The sequence below is a fragment of the Protopterus annectens genome, chromosome 2.part0, assembly GCF_019279795.1.
Source record: "Protopterus annectens isolate FY-2018-M chromosome 2.part0, PAN1.0, whole genome shotgun sequence".
NCBI classification, from domain to species: domain Eukaryota; kingdom Metazoa; phylum Chordata; order Ceratodontiformes; family Protopteridae; genus Protopterus; species Protopterus annectens.
In genome coordinates, this window is record NC_056728.1 from 974,384,378 (window position 1) to 974,404,258 (window position 19,881).

Consider the following 19,881-nt stretch of genomic DNA (forward strand, 5'->3'; position numbering starts at 1 on the left):
CTACAAACAGATGTCCTATGCAGCTCGACTAAAGAAACTCCAGCTCTACTCAGTTGCTTACCGCCTACTCAGAGGCGATCTATGCCTGACGTACAAAGCCATGTCAATCCCAGAATTAATGGACATGCTCCACCTCAAAAAATCCAAGTCCCCTAGAGCTACACGCTCCAGGGACCTAAACCTCAGCACAAAAATAAATAGGACATGCTGGAGGGACAGATTCATTTCCCAGAGTCTCCCCTCACTCTGGAATAGAATCCCAATTCATGTTAGACATAGCCCCTCGCTGACCCTCTTCAAGCAAAATTTGGATGCGTGGATGGGAAATCGCAAATTCACCCCTGGGATCTCTCCTGTGTCCCTGCTAGACAGAGGCACAGTAAAGTAATCTTAAAAGGGTACCTTCTGTGACCTACTTTACAGAGGCACAGTAGGCTAATCTAATAGGGAGGCAGAAGCCAAATACACACTGGCTAGGCTTTTAAATGTCCTAGAGCAGATAGCCTAGTATCTACCTATGAACTATAATTTGGTGGGTTTATGTTTAGTTAAGATTTTTTTTATGTTGGAGGTAGGTACAGGAGAAAAAGAGAAGGCAGTGGGGAGATTACTAGTTGAAGGTGTGGGTTGGAGGGGATGGGGGTTGTGTTGTTTAGCTAGTGATAGTATGGTTTGGGTGAAGTGTGTGTTGAATGAGGTAGCAATATTTTCTGAGGAGTGAAGGATGTTAGGAGGAGGGGTACTGACTTTACCTGGGTGGAGGATGGAGTTTATGGAGGACCAGAATTGTTTGGGGCTGTGTTGTGAGGAGTCTAGGGCAGACTGGTAGTATTGGAATTTGTCCTGTTTTATTAGCTTTTTGACTCTATTGCGTAGTTCTAGGAATTTCTGTCTAGGTGAGGGGGTTTTGGTTTTGCGCCAGTGCTCCCAGGCTTTATCCCTGTTTTTCATTACTGATTTAATGGTTTTCTGTAGCCATAATATTGATTGTATGAAATAGGAATTATACTGTGTGGGGATAGAGTCTGTCATATTGTCTGTTTTTGGAGAAGGAGTGGTGGTCTTGCCAGGGTGGAGAAGTTTCTTTAGTGATGATCAAAAAGGTATTGTGTTGTTTTGATGTTTATCTTGTAGGTTGGTATAGTATGTTTGCGTGTCCTGTTTGCCACGAAGTTTTGCAAAGTTTCTAAGATGTCTAAATTGCTGGAAGGCATTTTGAGTTCTATTTTTATACTAATTTTTCTAGGCTCTATCCCTTTTTATCATGAGATTTTTGTTTCATTTGTTAGCCATGGTATGGGATTGGACTTGACTCTTTTATTACATACTGATGCTAGATTATTTAAGGTCTGTAAGAATATGTTATTAAAGTGTTCTACAGCAGTATTTAGTGGCATTGTTCTAAGTGTATTCATAGGTTTGTAGGTTGGTACTAGGATATTGGCCCTAGGGCCTATACAAGCCTAGCCATAAAAAATTCCTGGATATTTCTTCCCACAATATTTACTTCCCTGGACCCCTGTCTAGCAGGGCGACTGACGTGATCCCCGAGGTGAATTTCCTATCTCCCATCCAATTGTCAAGGTTCCTTTTGAAGAGTGCCAGGGAGGCACTCTGCTTAACATGTATGGGCAGTCTACTCCAGAGTATGAGGAGTCTCTGGGTCAGGAAAGTACAGTTGTGTACCTACCATAAATGTAGATGTTCGAGTGTATTCACTGTTGTAGTCATTACACTTGGGTTATCCTGCTGGCAGGCTACCCGCAGTCGGCCTGAATTCCAAAGTCTTGGTCCGGCGTCGGTTGCGGTCACCTCTTCCCTGATGTCAGTGCACCAGGGGTATAAAAGATGCAGCCAACGTCATTTTCTTCAGTTCTTCTTGCCCCAGATGTCAGGTGCCTCCAAAAGGAAGGCTAAAAATTATGCCAATAAATATGCATGCACTAAAACAAACATTTCCTTCATCTAACAGCAAATACACCACATAGGTTGTATAGGGTAGAGAAGTACAGATAAGTTCCAGCAAAGAAAAGGGGGTTGGTGGGTGGGTAACCCAGACTGCAACAGTGAATATACTCGAACATCTACATTTATGGTAGGTACACAACTGTACTATGTTCATCGTGCTTCACTGTTGCAGTCATTACACTTGGGTTGAATCCCAAAGCAGAGGTTGGGTGGCTGGATCTAAATAGGATTAGGAGGGGCTATAAGGCCCTGCAGAACTGCAGTGGCAAAGCCTGCTCTGGATTTAGAGTAAAGAGGTAAGTGGTAGTGCTTGGTAAAAGTGTGCACTGAACTCCAAGTTGCAGCCTCTAAAATGTCTTTGGTTGGTACTCCTCTGAGGAAAGCTGCTGAAGTGGCTGCTGCTCTGGTTGAATGTGGCCTAATGCCCTTAGGCACTGTTTTGCCATGTTGTGCATAGCAGAAACGAATGCAGTGACCTATCCATTTTGAAATAGTCTGCTTAGAGATAGCTTTTCCTTGTGATCCTGCAGCATATGCAACTAAGAGTTGCTCAGTCATTCTGAAAGCTTTCGTTCTGTCCAAGTAGAAACGTAGCTGTCTGTGTATGTCCAAAGAATGTAGGAGCCTCTCACCCTTATTCTGTGGGTTTGGATAAAAGTAGGCAAATGAATGGTCTGGCTAAGGGCAACACTGGACACTACCTTAGGCATGAAAGTCGGGTTCGTCCTTGGAGAAACCCTGTCTGGATGGAAAATGATAAAAAGGTTCCACAGCCATGAGTGCCTGTAACTCTGAGACTCGTCTTGCAGAGGTTATTGATAGGAGCAGAGCTGTTTTCCATGATAAGAATTTCATCTCAGCTGTATTGGCTGGCTCAAATGGTGGTAGTGTGAGTTTTTCCAAGACATAGTTGAGGTCCCATGCAGGTATTGGTGCTTTCCTTGGGGGTCTTATATTTTTGGCCCCTCTGAAGTACTGCCTTAGCAATGGATGAGAAAAAATAGGTGGTTCCGTATTGTAATGAGCTGAAATGGCAGAGGCATGGATTTTTATAGATGAAAAGGACAGGCCTTTGTCCAGCATCTCAGTTAGGTATTGCAAAATCTGAGGAATATTTGGTACAAACATGTCAATTCCTTGTGCCTGGTTCCAAACACAGAATCTCTTCCATTTTTATGCATAAGATTTTCTGGTAATGGGCCTCCTGGCCTCCAAAATAACATCCATTACTGCTTTAGAGAGAAGTGTGTTCCGAATGGCTACATTATCTGCCATGCTGGCAGATTTAGGGTCCTGAGTTGGCTGTGCAGGATTTGACTGTTTTGTTGGGTCAGTAAGTGAGGAATTAGAGGTAAAGCCCAGGCTGGGCCTTGAGACAAGCTCCTTAAGATTGGGTACCAGTGCTGGAGGGCCAGTCTGGGGCAATCAGAATAATTTTTGGTTTCTCTTGTCTGACCTTGAGTACCACCTTGGGGAGGAGAGGCAGTGGAGGAAAGGCATAAACTGTTAGGGTTTCCCAGCTGAATGATAGAGCATCCACTTTCCATGCTTGCTTGTGATGGGTTCTTGTGCAGAATCTCTGTAGATGGCAGTTGTGGGGGGAGGCAAATAGATCTATGTCTGGGCATCCCCATTCCTTTGTTAATTCCTTTGTTATCATATTAAAGACTTGTGGATCCAGTTTCCACTCGTGGGGATCCGTGAGGTTTCTGCTTAGTTTGTCTGCCAGAGTATTTATCTTTCCTGGCAGGAACTGTGCTTGCAGGTGTACTTGATAAGTCAATGCTGTGTCCCACAAAGTCATGGCTTGTCTGCAGAGGGGGTAGGAATGTGTGCCTCCCTGCTTGTTTATCTACCACATGACTGTAGTATTGTCCGTCCTTATCAGTAGTTGTCCTGGATGTAGTAGATCCTTGAAAGCTGTCAGGGCATTCTGAACAGCCAACATCTCTTTTTGATTGATATGAAGATATCTTTGGCTTGTGGGCCATGTGCCCTGAATACATTTTCCTGCCATGTGGGCCCCCCAGGCATAATCTGATGCATCTGTTGTTATTGCCTGTCTGGCTGTGGGTTGGCTGAATGGCTGTCCTTTGTTGTGGTGACAGGCCTGCGCCCACCACTGAAACTCCTGTTGCAGGCAAGGAAGGAGGGTAATAAATGTTTCCAGGCTGTGGCAATGTTGAGTCCAAACACTTTTTAGATACCATTGTAGTTTCCTCATATGCAGTCTGGCATATGGAATTAGTAGAATGCAGGATGCCATGAAGCCCAAAGCCTGCAGAATTTTTCTTGCAGTTAACTGGGTCTTTGTTGCCAGCACTTTGAAGTAAGAAGTCAGTTGCCTTTGTTTGTCCAGCGTGAGATAAGCCATCTGGGCAGTTGTATTTAAGCTTGCACCCAGGAATATTATCTCTTGAGAGGGTACTAGTTTTGATTTCTTTTTGTTTACTGTGTACCCTAGGCAAATTAATAATCTTTTTACAAAAGCCAGATGTTTTAGTAGAATGTCTTTGTTCTCTGCTTGAATAAGGCTGTAGTCCAAGTAAGGATATATTTGAATTCCTCTTTGTCTGCAAAATACAATTACTGGTGCCAGGCATTTTGCGAAGACCCTGGGTGCAGTAGATAAGCCAAAGGGCAGTGCAGAGAATTGGCAGTGCATTGAGCCAGCTATGAATCTAAGGTATCTTCTGCAAGATTGTCTGATTGGTACATGCAGGTATGCCTCTTTTGGGTCCAACGTTACAAGCCAAGCCTTCTTGCCCAGCATGGGCAGAAACTGCTGCAGTCAACATTTTGAATTTTGGAACGTCCAGAAAAGTATTTAGAATAGAAAGGTCCAGTATTGGTCTCCAGGCTTTGTCCTTTCTGGGTACCAAGAAAAGTCTGGAGTAAAATCCTTGTCCCTGCTTTTGCTGTGGTACTTGCTGAATAGCCCTCATGTCCATGAGGGATGAAACTTGTTTTTGCGCCTCTGCCCATTGATTGTGTGGCAGGTCTGGCATACCTTTTGCCCTTGGCAGGGTGTGAAAGTGGAACCTGTAGCCCTGGGACACTATATTCAAGACTCATTTGTCCTGGGTGATCATGTGCCGGTTTTGTGAAAAAAGTGCTAGTTTTCCCCCCTAAGGGATGGTCCAAAAGATAAGAGCTTGGTACTGGTAGAGGAAAGTCATTGGGATGGTTTCCTATAAGGTTGAGATTTGTCTTCTCCGCTTTTGGAGGTAGAAGTACCCCATTGTTTGGGCCTGTATGAGCCTTGGGGCTGGGATCTGCCGCTAGGGCCCCTGTATCTGCCTCTTTTTGGCGTATCTGACACTGGAAAGGACCAATTTTTTGAAGGCCAGTTCCTGCTAAATCTGGGTGGCTGTACCTGTAAGAAATCCTTAACTGTCTGCATAGATTTCGCTTTATCCTCCATTTTCTTCAACACCTCTTCTGCCTTAACACCAAACAAAATATCATGCTGTAATGGAGCATCTAATAGTTTTGCTTTAACATGATCAGGCAGATTTTGTTCTTTTAACCAAGCATGTCTCCTAATCTCAGAACCCTTTACAGCGGCCCTGCAAGAGGCCTCCAAAAAATCAAAACCACATTGCAAAGTATGTTTTCCCACCTGTTCAGCTGCATGCAATAAATCCTGCATTTCCTTGTTTTCAGCACATTAAGAATTTGTTAACATTTTCTGTTTTAACAGTGACATTAAGTATTGCTGATATTTAAGCATATGAAACTGACAATTTAACGCCCTTACAGCCAAGGTAGCAGAAGTGTAACCCCCCACCCCCATCTGTCCAGTGCTCTAGAATCCCCATCAGAGGGAACAGGGTTTTTTGCAGTGGAAGCCTTGAGCCCTTTGGGGCCCTGAGAAATAGTTTCTGGGTCAGCAGCAGGGTTTTTATATAGAAATTTGTGTGAATCTGGAACCCTGTAGTACCTTGTCTGGCTTAACGGGTGCAGGGGGTATAGAGTCTGGAGACAGGCTTGACTCTGAAAAAGCATCCACTACAATGTCCAGACCAGGGGGAATAGCAAGGGGCCTGTGCTGAGGAAGTAAAAGAAAATCTCTGGGCCTTTTCTAGGATTCTGAATAATCCTGGCTCTCCCAATGAAAGTGCTCCCTAATAGTATGCAGTGTTTCCCCAAAAGAGTAATCCTCAGGAGGAGAAGCTGAGGTAATAGATTCTTCAGCATCAGAATCCTCATAGGGAGGAAGATAGTATTCCTGATCAGAGGAGGAATCAGAAGAAATGGACACCTGATCTGAAGATTCATTTTCTGTCTCTTGCCTAGGCCTCTTATCAGGAGGGGGATGGGAACCCCTGATCAAAGTAATAAGGTCTTCGGACATTTTGAGCATCTGTTTTTTTAGGCATGGAAGTCTGTCCTGGAGAATGCTGTACTTGTTTCTTTGTCTTTAGAGCTGCTTTAGTCTTTGGCTTTGAAGCTGAAGATGGCTTTACATTTAACTGTGTAGGTCTGTAAACACCCTCAGAAGCCGATGCCTGCACAGCGGCTCCGGACCCATCTGAGGGAAAAGTTTCCGAGGAGCCAATACCTTGAGTTTCCAGAGGCCCAGTCAGCTTCACGTAGGAGTCGGAAGTGGCCTGTGGCTCTGAGGTAGCGGGTGTCAGGGGCTGCGAAAGCGCCTCAATGAAAACCGGCGAACTGACGGCTAGCTTAGAGGAAGCCTCATCGTCGGTTTTGGACCTCGGATGCCTGTCCTTGTCTTTATCCTTGCATTTTTTATAAACTCCGGTCGTCGGCTGTTCCACCGTCTTTGTATAATTGAATCTGCGACCAAAGTAATGAAAGGCAAAATCGTACCAACGCTTAACAGTGCGTTGGTTAAATTTAGCACAAAACCAACAAGCAACGTCGTGGTCAGGGCCTAGGCAAGGAATACAGTAACAGTGAAAATCCTTATGAGGTATTTGCTTCCCACAAGAAATACAATTGTTAACTTTTTCTGACATCGGTCTGGAGCAAGAAAAAAGTTTCCCCAATGAGGTACTTAGCTTTAATGAAGACTTTGGATCTGAAATTCGAATTTGAAAATCTCAGGAGTCGGCCGACCAGCACTTGCGAACTGCTTTTGCTTCGGGCACCGCACAGCAAGAAAGACTGGAGAAAATGGCGTCGGCTGCATCTTTTATACCTCTGGAGCACTGACGTCAGGGAAGAGGCGACAGCAACCGACGCCGGACCAAGACTTTGGAATTCAGGCTGACTGCGGGTAGCCTGCCAGCAGGATAACCCAAGTGTAATGACTGCAACAGTAAAACACGATGAACATCCTATCCGTCCAGCATGTTTTGTTCATTGTGATGACAAGGTTTAGATCCCTGGAGCATGTGGCTCTGAGGGATTGGGATTTCTTTAAGTGGAGCATGTCCAACAGCTCAGGGTTTGACATGGCCTTGTATGTTAAGCAGAGATCACCTCTGAGTAGACGATATGCCACAGAGTATAGCCGGAGTTTTTTTAGACGGTCATCATAGGGCATCTGCTTGAGGCCTCTGATTCTTTTAGTGAGGTATTCCAGTTATATTTTTTAGTGTTTCACTGAAACTATCTTTGCTGAAATTGGTTATATTTTGTATTTGATTATAGACAATATGTTACGTAGGTTACGGTGAGTTCTAATGGCATATGCTGATATGTGGTCACTTATGCTACCTGACAGGCAGCCTACTATTGTCAGTTTGTCTGGTTTGTTTTATAAGAATCCAGTCTAATGTTGAGTGTCTCCCTGAAGTTTTATTGATTCTAGTGGCATGGTTATTAATTGTTTGAAGTTGTCTAAGTTTATGGATTCAGTGAGGGTAGTGGAATTCATGAGCTCCCCTTCATACTTTTAATTTACATTAGCAGCTCAGTTTCTATCTGAAGAGTTTGCAGAAATTTAGGGAGACAAATCTATTGTTTGTCTCTGTCTGTGTAAGGGGGTGTGTGTCTGTGTCAGATCATGCTTTCATAAGTGCTAGACTAAAATTATCAAAGGAGTATCATCTTAAAAGTCAATGGAGGATACCAAGTTATATTATGAATAACAAGGAGGACAAGAGTGAGTCAAAATACTGAGAAGGACAACAAAAGAAGAAAAAGAAGGGCCACGGTAAGCGATGGGGACAAAGTTAATGATGCATAAGGTCTGGGAGGAGATAAGGGAAAGAGTGCAACAGAAATGAATGCATTAGGAAGGCCCTTTTGACATAATTAGCCTTGATACATAGGTGAGGAAGGAAGCGGACTATGGTACTGTGAAACACAGAGAAAGCGATGGAGAGATTAAGCATTAGTTACAAGTATGAAGAGATGAAAAAATTGGAAAGGAAAATAGCAGTAGAGAAACTTTTTTTGTGCATCAGTCCTAAGGCAACAAATGCACTGGGAGTGAGCTTGATACAGCAGGAATTTGACGGAGGTATTTGTAAGATCAAAAAAGAGGAACAATAAGGGGTAGTAGAAAAATCAGGCAGGATATTCAAGATTTTTAAACAGCAGTATCAGAAATGGTACAGGGACAAACAGACTGAAGGGAAAGGAAGAGAAGAAAAAACACAGAGCTGGCCTATCCTAGAGTTAAGGGAAAGAGAACCATGGGAACAGGATACACTAATGAGCAGGACGACGAGAGACAAACTGGAAGGAGTGAGTGAAAAAAAAAAAGTGATGGGATTCTCATAGAATTTTGGTTATGTCTAAGTGGTTAGAGTTATTTAATAACATTATGGAAGGAGGGAGCCCATCAGACTCTTGGTAAGAAGTTGTAATATCAGTAATATTCAAATATGGGAAAGATCCATTAAGTACAGCATCATATCACAATGATCACAATGAACAAAACATGCTGGAAGGATTGGTTCCTGACCCAGAGACTCCCCATACTCTGGAATAGACTGCCCATACATGTCAAGCAGAGCGCCTTATTGGCCCTCTTCAAAAGGAACCTTGATGATTGGATGGGAGATAGGAAAAAATTCACCCCGGGGATCATGTCAGTCGCCCTGCTAGACAGGGGTCCAGAGAAGTAAATATTGTGGGAAGAAATATCCAGGGAATTGTTATGGCTAGGCTTGCATAGGCCCTAGGGCCGATAGCCTAGTACCAACCTATGAACCTATATAGGCACACATCTGTCCTAAACCATAATTATAAATGTTTTATGCAGATACTTGCATACAGGCTAGCAAACAATTTTGAAAAGAATTAAGGATGATCAGACTGGATTTATGGCAGGATGTTGAGTTGTGGACAACATAATTAAAGTGTTGTTAATACTGCAGGATGCTAAGGAGATGGGATGGAAAATGGCAATGATATTGTTGGATGCAGAGAAGAACATCTGATAGAGTAGCTTGGTGGTATCTGTTTAGGATACTGGAGAAGCTGGGGTTTCCTCTGGGTTGGATAATATTGCTGGAAGAGTTATATTTAGGAGCAAAGGCTAAACGAAGGATAAAGGTGAGATTATTGAATGAGTCTGAAATTAAAAAAGCCACTATCCAAGGGCCCTCTGTCCCCTTATCTTGCTTGCAATATACACAGAACCCTTGGCAGAAGAAATAAGATTATCATAATAGGATATATATGTAGGAAGCTACAGAAAGGTAGATAGTTTTATAGGCAGATGGTACATACTATTGACGCCTCCCTTTCGAAATGTTGAGACAAAATTCCAAGTGCCAACAAGCTGAAAAAAAGAAGAAATATCCAGAAGAGCAAATTTCGAAGATCGCTGTTCAATAGTTCATAGGCTAATATAAGGCTAGTTGAACTTTTGGCCCATTTTAAGCATAGCCAGTTTCCCTTTTTGTGCTTGAATTGCTATTAAGCATATCTTTAAGCACTATGAACCACTGGAACAAAATGCTGATAAATTCATTTTAATATATATAAACTAAGTTATGATGACTTTAAAAAGTGGGGAAAAATAAAATCAGGTAAATACAATACACACAAAGTCCTGCAAACGTAGAAACGAACACAGAAAACACAGCGCCCTGGAAAAAAAAATGAAACTCTTACAACACAGAAAAAACAAAGGACACTTCAGAAATAACAGGAACAGCCATGAAAAAAATAAATTATGAAACAGTAAATATTTACACCATAAGAAAACAGCAAAACAAGTAAGGAGAAAGCTTTTTTTATGTATCTTAACTACTCATTAAAAAAACATACATTTAAATCAATATAATCCCCAGTATTTTACTACAGGTACTGCAGTAAGAACACAAGCCAAGAAAACAAAGATACATGAAGAAATAAACAGAACTTCAATACAACTATAAATACATCTCAATCATTTATAAATAAATGAAAACAGAAACATGTTTATTCTTGACTTCTTTTCTTTATTTATATTTACTAAATACTACTTAATTAAAAAAAGTGTACAGCACTTAAAATAATATACAAGCATATGCATCAAAACACACACACACAAAAAAAAAAGAATAACAAGCACTCTGCATAGCACAAAAATAACAACTGTATAACAATAACTGATGGCTGAGTGTGGGTAATACTTGGTTTACCCAGAGTTGGCTTTGCTTGGTCACCTGGGCTTCGCTGTCATGACCAAGCCATGAAAATTGTGGATAACCAAGCATTACTCACACTCAGCCATGGAAGACTGAATGCTGTAATTAAATCAAAAGTTGCTTCAACAAAGTATTAGTTTAAGGGTCTACACACTTATGCAACCAGCTTATTGTACGTTTCTATTTTTTATATTTTCTCCCCTAAAAGATTTGTTTTTCAATTGAATTATGCAGGTCATAGATCACATTAAAGGTGGAAACAGTTTTGAAATGATTTATTGTGATCTCATTTTTTTATATCACAAAAACCTGGCATTTTAACAGGGGTGTGTACATTTTTTATATCCACTGTATTATAAACAGAATTCGCAACAGTAGGTGGTAAATAAAATGTTAGGCTATATAATGTCCATAATTTTCCAGATGGAATAAGTTCTATGAAATCACTGGTACGGAGTGTCTCTGCTACACATATGACATTGACGGGTAAAGATGTGAAACCAGGTAATTATATAGTTTCATCAGTAAGAAGTATTAAGTGCACAATGCCCTAGGACTGCAGACTGCACAGCATGAATTTCAATGTATTTGTCATGTTTTTGACAATTAAGCAATGCTCATAAAAAGTTAATAAACAGGTCATACATTCTCCTACTTCTACACTTATGAGTGTTGGCAGCTCGTGGTGGCCATGTCCCTGAGTGACAGAAACCTCACGCATTGTCTAAACATTATACAAAGCATACTTGGCTTTGAAATGAGAGGCACTTAAACTAGTACAAAAGTTCATATATTTGTTTTTGTTTTACGTCAGTACTGTGTGCAATATTAGATGCATAGTTCTCATTTAGATAATCCCCACACACATAAAAGTTAAGAAAAGGGAGAATTGTGCAGAGCAAAGAGCAGTTGGTTACAGTCATTTACTGCTTCACACAGTTTACTCAACAGTAATGCAATAAAACAAATTAATGTTTTACTAATGAAAAACTAGCTCAAGCAAAATGTTTCTTTTGTAGAAACATTCCATAAATTCCTAATGGTTACATTTCTGGAACTTGGTCCAGAAAACAAACAAATAATGCATGACCACACACACATCCTAGTGAAGCAATGAAGTCCTGTGCACCGGCATTGAGTTTGTAAACAAGCAAGCAAACACATACATACATAAGGAAACACATGAAAGGAGGGGCAAGGCATTTTTTTGTCAAAGCCACTATTAAAAAGAAATCAAGTGCATACTGTCATACAATATCTAGCTACCACTTCATATGTAAAGGCATGCAAGTAATCCATTTGTTTAAATAGTAAATCACAAAAATGTTAATTTCTGAATGTCCAGTTTTTGAATATAGATAAACTAGAATAAACCTTTGTCCTAAATAACAATAACTTATCTCTGTACAGTGAATTTCAGAGACAGTCCAAAATATATTTCCATAGCTCAACAAAATATATGAAATTACTTCTGTATAAATGTTTATTAAAATACAAATTTTAGTTTATATCAACATGTTTTCAATAACCAACTTTACACAGCCGAAATCCAAAACTATGCCACTTTGTGTACAATAGAAAGATGCCTTCAAACTAAGAAGAAAGGGACAGTGCTTCTTAAAGAAGAAAATTATCACGTTTTTGGTGCTGTTACTAAAATGCACAGAATGTTGAGAGCACAATCTACACATCTAGTATATTTAATAACAAAATATCCCAGCATCAGCTTACTAAACTGGATTTACCTTTTTTACCATCCATTTTGTTCCCTGCTCCCAACCATTAAGCTCTTATCCCTTACTGTCCCAATTCATTCCTGCAAATATCTAATGCAAGAGTCAGGTATTACAGCAGTCATCCAAATGGGGTTACGCATATATCGGCATGCAGCTACCAGTGCAATGTCTGCTATGCCGGACTCAGTGTGAGTGCATACGTTTCCACTGCGATGATCTGCAGGCAGAATACTCACACCTTCTTAGTGGGCTCATGCTCCTTGACTCCCAGGATATAAGAACTTACCATAAGTGGCTTTCCATCAGGTGAAGTTCTTCTGATAGAATGACACTACACTAGGTTTAGCCACTGTTGACTGCTTACTGCCAACCACCCAAGGCTGGCTCTTCCACAGTCTGGTCATCTGAGACATGGTCAGGGCTGCATCACTTCTCTGTGCCACAATGCCAGCTGGCAGTGGCTTAAAATTCTACCATATTTCATGTACATATGTTGTAAGTATGGAAAGGCCTTTACTTCATAACAGTAATGAAAAAAATGTTATAAGTGCCTAAATTTCTGTGCATAGATTGGTACTAGGCTAACTGCCTTTGTGAGCTATTTTTTTTAAGCCTAGCCAATTATCCCTTGTGAGACTCAAACCCTGCACCTTGTGTTTGTAAGGCAAACACCTTAACCATCAGGGCACCCTCCCAACCCTAATGTAATTTACAGAACTCCTATGACAATGTAATGAAATCAAGATACAACAGTGGATTAGTTATACCATTTGCAGTTCAGTTCATATATAGGAAATCCCATAAGGACCATTTGTTTCATCTGAAAAAATGTTCTGATTTCCGTTGCAGAAGCCAGACCTGCCACTACCAAAAATGCAATTATACTCTGGCACAGATTTGCTTTATAACAAGTGTATCAAAACTTGCAAAATGTACAGATAATTGAAAAAAACAACAAAACACAGCATCTATGGCATTATCAAGATCCTACAGAAAATAACTACAACATTTCAGGGACAATGTCTATAAAGTGAATTATTCTACTGCTTCATCTTACCAGTCGTAGCTGTGTCTCTTCTTTCAGCTGTTTTTTTGTTTCAGTCAGTCCTTGTCTGTCAGATCCATCCTCTCTAGTTACCTAACAGAAACAGATCATATAACAAAAAAACACAAATGGGTAATTAAGTATGCCTGAACAAACATGGCAAACTGCAGTTAAATACTGCTTAATTCTATTCATGTGGGATATGTTTAGAATTATAGGGTGTGCATTGTTCTGACAAAAGGTGGTCTGCAAGAAACAAATAAGCTATCAAAAATCATGTTACTATCTTACTCTGCTGCAGATTAATTAAGCAAAGAAAACCATGTTTACCAAACAGGAAACAAAGTTCAAATATACTAAAATAAATGAAATCTAAATATTCAAACTAAAAGTATATAGCTATAAAGACAGATAAAGAAAATGGAAATTTTTAAAAGTAAATGTCAATAAGAAATTATTCTTTCAATAAATTAGCTCATTAAAATAGAAAGACAACAAACACCGGATCTTCACATACTGGAAAGTGACACTCTTGATGAGAAATACACAGTTAAAATTTTTAATAAATACTTCACATCACATCAGTAAATAAAATTCTTATTACGTTGTTGGCTCAACTCACAATCAAGCTGTATTCTTCAACACAGCATAAAAACTGCAGCTGTTAGCAGCAAAGAAACATGACAAGCTGTAATCAAGACGACTTCCGTTTATTGAAAAAACAAAATGGCAAACAAACTGCAGTTGTTTGCGTTCTCTCATTTACACCCAGTACATCAGTATTACCTGCCTGAATCCCACTACAATAAGTACATCAGCGTCACCTGCCTGACTCTCACCACAGTAAATACACCAGTGTCACCTGCCTGACACTCACTACAATAAGTACATCAATATCACCTGTCTGACTTTCACTACAGTTAAGTACATCAGTGTCACTTTCCTGACTTTCACTACAGTAAGTACATCAGTGTCGCCTGCCTGACTCTCACTACAGTAAGTACATCAATGTCACCTGTCTGACTTTCACTACAGTTAAGTACATCAGTGTCACCTTCCTGACTTTCACTACAGTAAGTACATCAGTGTCGCCTGCCTGACTCTCACTACAGTAAGTACATCAGTGTCACCTGGTTGACTCTCACTTGAATAAGTACATCAGTGTCACCTGCCTGAATCTCACTACAATACCAAGCTTCACTTCACTGGCAACAAGAAGACATCACCTGACTTTCAGACTAGTTTAGTTCTCGACCCATGAAAATAGCTGAATGAGTTACCGCTCTATACACAGGAGGGGGAGGCATCCTTCAATAAAAATATGGGACAAAAATAATCACACAACTGAGATTAAAAGACTGCATTTATCTAAGCATTCTACTTTGCTGTTTTCTGGCAACTACAGTGCTCTCAAACACATTCAGTTCATACTATTCCCAAAAGTAAAAAGTAATTCAAGGGTGAAAGTAAAATGAGTGGTACAACATTTTTTACCCAATAACCATGGACCCGACTCAGATGTTATCATGAAATGCAAATTAATTATGTGACCACTTCCATCTCTGAATGCACTAGGGTTCTGTGGCTTAGATGTTACATACTTACTATTCATTCGACTCTTCTGAAGGAATAGGGTGATGTTTAGGGGAAAATGTACCACACTAAAGGATGCTGTGCTGTAGACTGGGGAACCAAGAAGAAAGTATCAACTTTCAAGAGAAGCAGAGCTTCCAATGAAAAACAGACGCATTGACAGGCAACATCCTCACTTTGCACCAACTCCATGCTGTACCCTGAAGCAATTGTGATACACAAGGAATTTAGGTGCACACAGCTAGTGGGGCAGTGGAAGAAGTTAGGTGGTCAGGAAGAAGGCTCTCGAGAAAAAGATTTAAGCAGCAGCCAAAGAGGCCACCACAGTCCAATACGCCAATGAGTCCACTCTAACATGTGCTGCTAGGACACTACACATGTTCCAAACAAATATTCACCCAGAAATCCTTCTCTTCTACAGAAGCTTATCTCGACAGCTCACAACTCCTCCTGAATACAAAAAAATAACTATTACTGTTCACCACCAATTCTCTCTCCTCTCAAAAAAATATCTTTAATACATTGTCACCCAACAAGACCAATATAGAACTACTATCCCACACCAAACTACTACGTGTGATTATAGGCAACCACCTGAAACTTGAGATCCACCTTCAGCAAGCCATAAAGACACACCTAAAGTTGTGCTGCTTCTGTAAAGTAAAACTACCTGAGTCTGCTACAAAAAAACATAGCCACTCAGCCAAACTAGAATAATGCTACAATAAAGCAGCCCAATTCATAACCACCCAATAACATAAATCATATCAATGATTCTCTCTAAAATAACTAAACTGACTCAAACTAAATAATTCACTATTGTACTCACAATTAACTACAACCTTCAAACTACTGCACAACATTTAAACCTGCACCACCCCTGGTTAAACTGGTACTATGTCAAAGTCAAAGTAAACTTTACTGTTGAGCAGATATATACAGCAGTGCAAGCTGAACAAAATTACATTGCTTTGGTCCCTGTGCAAGACATAACAATGTTTGAATGACAGTAAGACTAATGCACATACAGTAATAATTAAAATATTAACATGATAAATTACCACAATTGGACAGGAAGACATTAGACAATATTATACTAGTAAGTATTGCAAGACTATGACTGCACATTGTGATTACTTAGAATATTGCACTTCATCAGTTGCAGTATGATATATTCTGATGTTCATATTGCACATGTATGGAGTGGTAACTCACTCCTGACTATTGCACATTCAGGAAGTAATAGCATAAGAAATCAGGCTAACTGTACCAGTTACTGAAGCAATTTGTCAGAATGATTACTATAGATGATACTTCACAGCAAGTGGCATATTGATCTGATTATTCACTGTCATGTCTCGCATTCAAGTTCACAAGCCTTATGGATAGAGGAAGAAGCTCAGGTTCAGTCTAGATTTTTTGCAGAATAAGCTGCGATACTGCTTGCCCGAGGCCTGCCTGATGTCATGGGCAGGGTGAGTGGGATCGTTGATAATCTTCCTAGCCCTTCCCACACACTGAGTCTCATGCAGATCATCCATGGATGGGAGTGAGGAACCAATGACTTTCTGCTGTCCTCACTACCCTCAGGAGAGCCTTCAGTCAGATGCTTTGCAGTTACCATATCAAACTCTGATTTTATTTGAGATGATGCTCTTGATGGTCCCCCTGTAGAAGGCTTTGAGGATGGACTGAGAAAGGTCTGCCTTCCTCAGTTTATGTAGGAAATGCAGACGCTGTTGTGCCTTCTTCACTCTGTGGCTAATATGAGTCAATCAGGACAGATCATCTGAGATGTGCACCCCCAGGAACTTGGTGTTTTTGACTCTTTCCACTGCAACCCCCTTAATTTCCATAGGTTGATGCATCTCTTGAGTCCTCCTGAAGTCCACTATTAATTATTTGTTCTTGCTTACATTTAAGGCCAGATTCTTGCTGCTGCTCCAGCCTATCAGATGCTCCACTTCATCCCTGTAGGCCGTTTCCTCACCATTTCTGCCAAAACCTATGACAGTGATATCCACAAACTTGATGATTTTGTTGGAATCATACTTCGGCATGCAGCTGTGTGTCAACAAGGGGACACCTCTGCACAATGTAATACTGCCCAGATGGATCAGCTTTGATATCAGATTCTGGAAGATGACAGTGTTAAAGGTGGAACTAAGAACTATGAACAGCATTCTGACACAGCAATTCTTGTTCTCTAGATGTGCCAAGGATTCATGAAGTGCTATGGCTATTGCATCAGCCATGCAGCGGTTAGATCTACAAGACAACTTTAATGTATCCAGTGTTGCAGGTAGGCTTGAAGAGATATGGTTCTTGATCAATTGCTCAAAACACTTCATTACTGTTGATGTAAGAGCAACTGGCCGATAATCATTTAGGCTTGTCGGTCAGGATTTCTTGAGTGTCTTGAATGACTGTCGTATTTTTGAAGCAACTGTATACAATGGCTAGTTGCAGGGATGTGTTGAATATATCAGTTAATACAGTGGAAAGTTGGGTAGCACAGTCTCTTAGAACCCTTACCATAATATTATCAGGACCAGCTGCTTTTTGTGAGTTTACTTGCCTCAAGGTCTTTGGAGCATCAGATGTTCTTAGACATAGCAGCTCCTCACCCTGTTTGACAGGGAGCGTATTTGGCACAGTGTTGTCCATATCAAATCTGCTGAAGTAGGTGTTTAGTTCTATGAATTTGTTCCATAATCTGGAAAACCCAACTAATCCCATAACATAACAGTTACAAACTTTTCTAAAGCAAAGTACATCACATTAAGGGGCAGTTCGTCAGAATTCAAGGCTCCCTCAACCTTAAGAACATAGCTACCTATGCAGAATTATTTACAGAAACCCTGTATAAATAGGTAAATAGCTGCAGTGAGTCTGCTGTACATACCAGAAGCCCAGATCTAACACCAAAAACAAAAAACACTGCTGGAATCCTTACCTTACAAGGTATATAACAAAAGGAAAAATATGGCCAAAAATCAGAAAGCAACTCTCTTAGAGACGAGCTCTCTGATTCAACTAAACAAAACCTAAGAGGTCTAATAAATTTGAAAAAGGTGAATTATGAGGTCAGAATAGTCTTCCAGGCTAATTACAATCACAAGGCCTTCTTCAGCTATGTCAAAACCTTGAAGGTAACACTCAGCAGTGCGCAGAACTTGTAGTAAATGGCACAATCTTCACTAACTAGCCTGACATAATGAATCTCCTGGCTGTCAAACTTAACTCTAAGTTTACCCCTTCACTCCCCCCGACTACCCAATGTAAAATCCCTTCTAGCAGGTCCTGGTGGTGCTTGCTAAGGCCAAAAACACTGCTTCAATGGTCTCCAACAATATCCCCGGTTGATTCCTAAATAGCCTAAACCAGACCCAGCAGGACCACTTGAGGTACTAAAACTACCGCCTCAAAACAGGTTACGTACCAGGTTAATGAAGGGTCATAACAGTCATCCGTCTTCATAAAGGTGGACCATGTTTTTAGAGAGAATGTACCCATTAGGTGGGTTAATCAAATATTAAAGGAGGTCAAATAGGAAAGAACAAAATTTCCCCCATTTTAGGGATAGGGACAAACTGAAAGCTATAAATAATGGAATTGGGGGAGATACAATTAAGAGAAACAACAATAACAGTATAGGAACCCATTGTTTTAGCAAGGCATATGTTATAAATTATATTTCAGATCTATGCAAGATAAAAGACATACCTTTAAAAAATTGGAATATATTTTCTAAGATTTCTGATCTTCCAGGGATCTTCTCCAAACCTATTACTTTTATTTACAAAAGGGGACAACATACTGAATTTTTGTATCAAAATATTGAATATGAAAACTTTCTATCTTAGACCACTCATAATACATCATGCAAAAGTATAATTTTAGGAGATACTCACATTAATTGGCAAAATGTATTCTTAAAATCCCCAGATAACTGTATTAATCATCATAGGTATACACAACTTGTTTCGGGCCCCACACGAATCCCAAATAAAAAAAAAAAAAACAGAGACCACCCTAGACTGCATTTGTGTATCAGACCCACACAAGTACTTTAATAGCTGCACTCTCCCTGATGTCCTAAGTGACCATTTACCAGCCTATACACTTAGAACCCGTACTCAAATACCCAAACCCCACACATATAGATCAGCTAGAAATCTAAAATAAACTAAATAACTTTCAACACCACCCTAAAAGCTCAGAATTGGATCCCACTAAAAATGTTACCATTAGAAGAAGCTGTATTCCATTTTAATAAGATCTTTAACTTCTGGTTCCGTCAGCAGATAAACAGCTTAGTTTTCCGCTTCCCATTTGTAGAGATTTGCAGAATATTAGATAAGTTATCACAAACAACTGGGACATGATTGTTAGTGACAGGCAACTCAGTAGAATATTAGGCAATGCACCTGGTTTCTGTGTGAAACGCTCTCAAACTTTGAGGCATTTCTTAGTGAATAAAAATGAAGATTTCTTTTTGGACAGTCTAGCAAATGCAGCTAACCCACTGGGCATGTTTAACTGTGGCCACTGTGTGATTTATTTTATTTACAGGGGCCAAAGCTACTTTACACACTGCAGACATACAGCAGTTTTTTAAAAAGTTCTATAATTGTCATTCCACTTTTGTTGTTTATGTTGCTTTCTGTGATGCCTGTAAAGCATTCTACATAGGCAAAACTTGCAGGAGACTGTTGGACTGGGTGAAGGACCACCTTGCTGTGGTATGGTCTGGAGATGTGCACAAAGCTTTGGGAAAACATTGTTTGGAAAGCCCTGACTTCTCTAAATTCTGTTTTTTGTGTTGGAACAAATGGACAATTTATTTGGTGATCGTGATGCTTATTGGGAACTAGAGAATTAAAATGGCAGCTTTTTTTGAATGCAGAAGCTGCACCTGGTTTTAATGAAAATATTGTTCCCAGTGCTCTGTGCAGGTATGCCTAGCCTCTTGCAGGTGATT

General features: G+C 40.3%; 1 protein-coding gene across 1 annotated transcript in view; it reads right to left on the reverse strand.

Moving 5' to 3' along the window:
- Positions 1–19,881, reverse strand: part of LOC122793328 (protein RUFY3-like) — a gene marked incomplete in the record, with an annotated part of 2,132,439 nt that overhangs the window by 976,441 nt on the left and 1,136,117 nt on the right. The window contains 1 exon segment of the mRNA XM_044061223.1: positions 13,317–13,397. Within this exon segment, the coding sequence (XP_043917158.1) occupies positions 13,317–13,397 (81 nt within the window).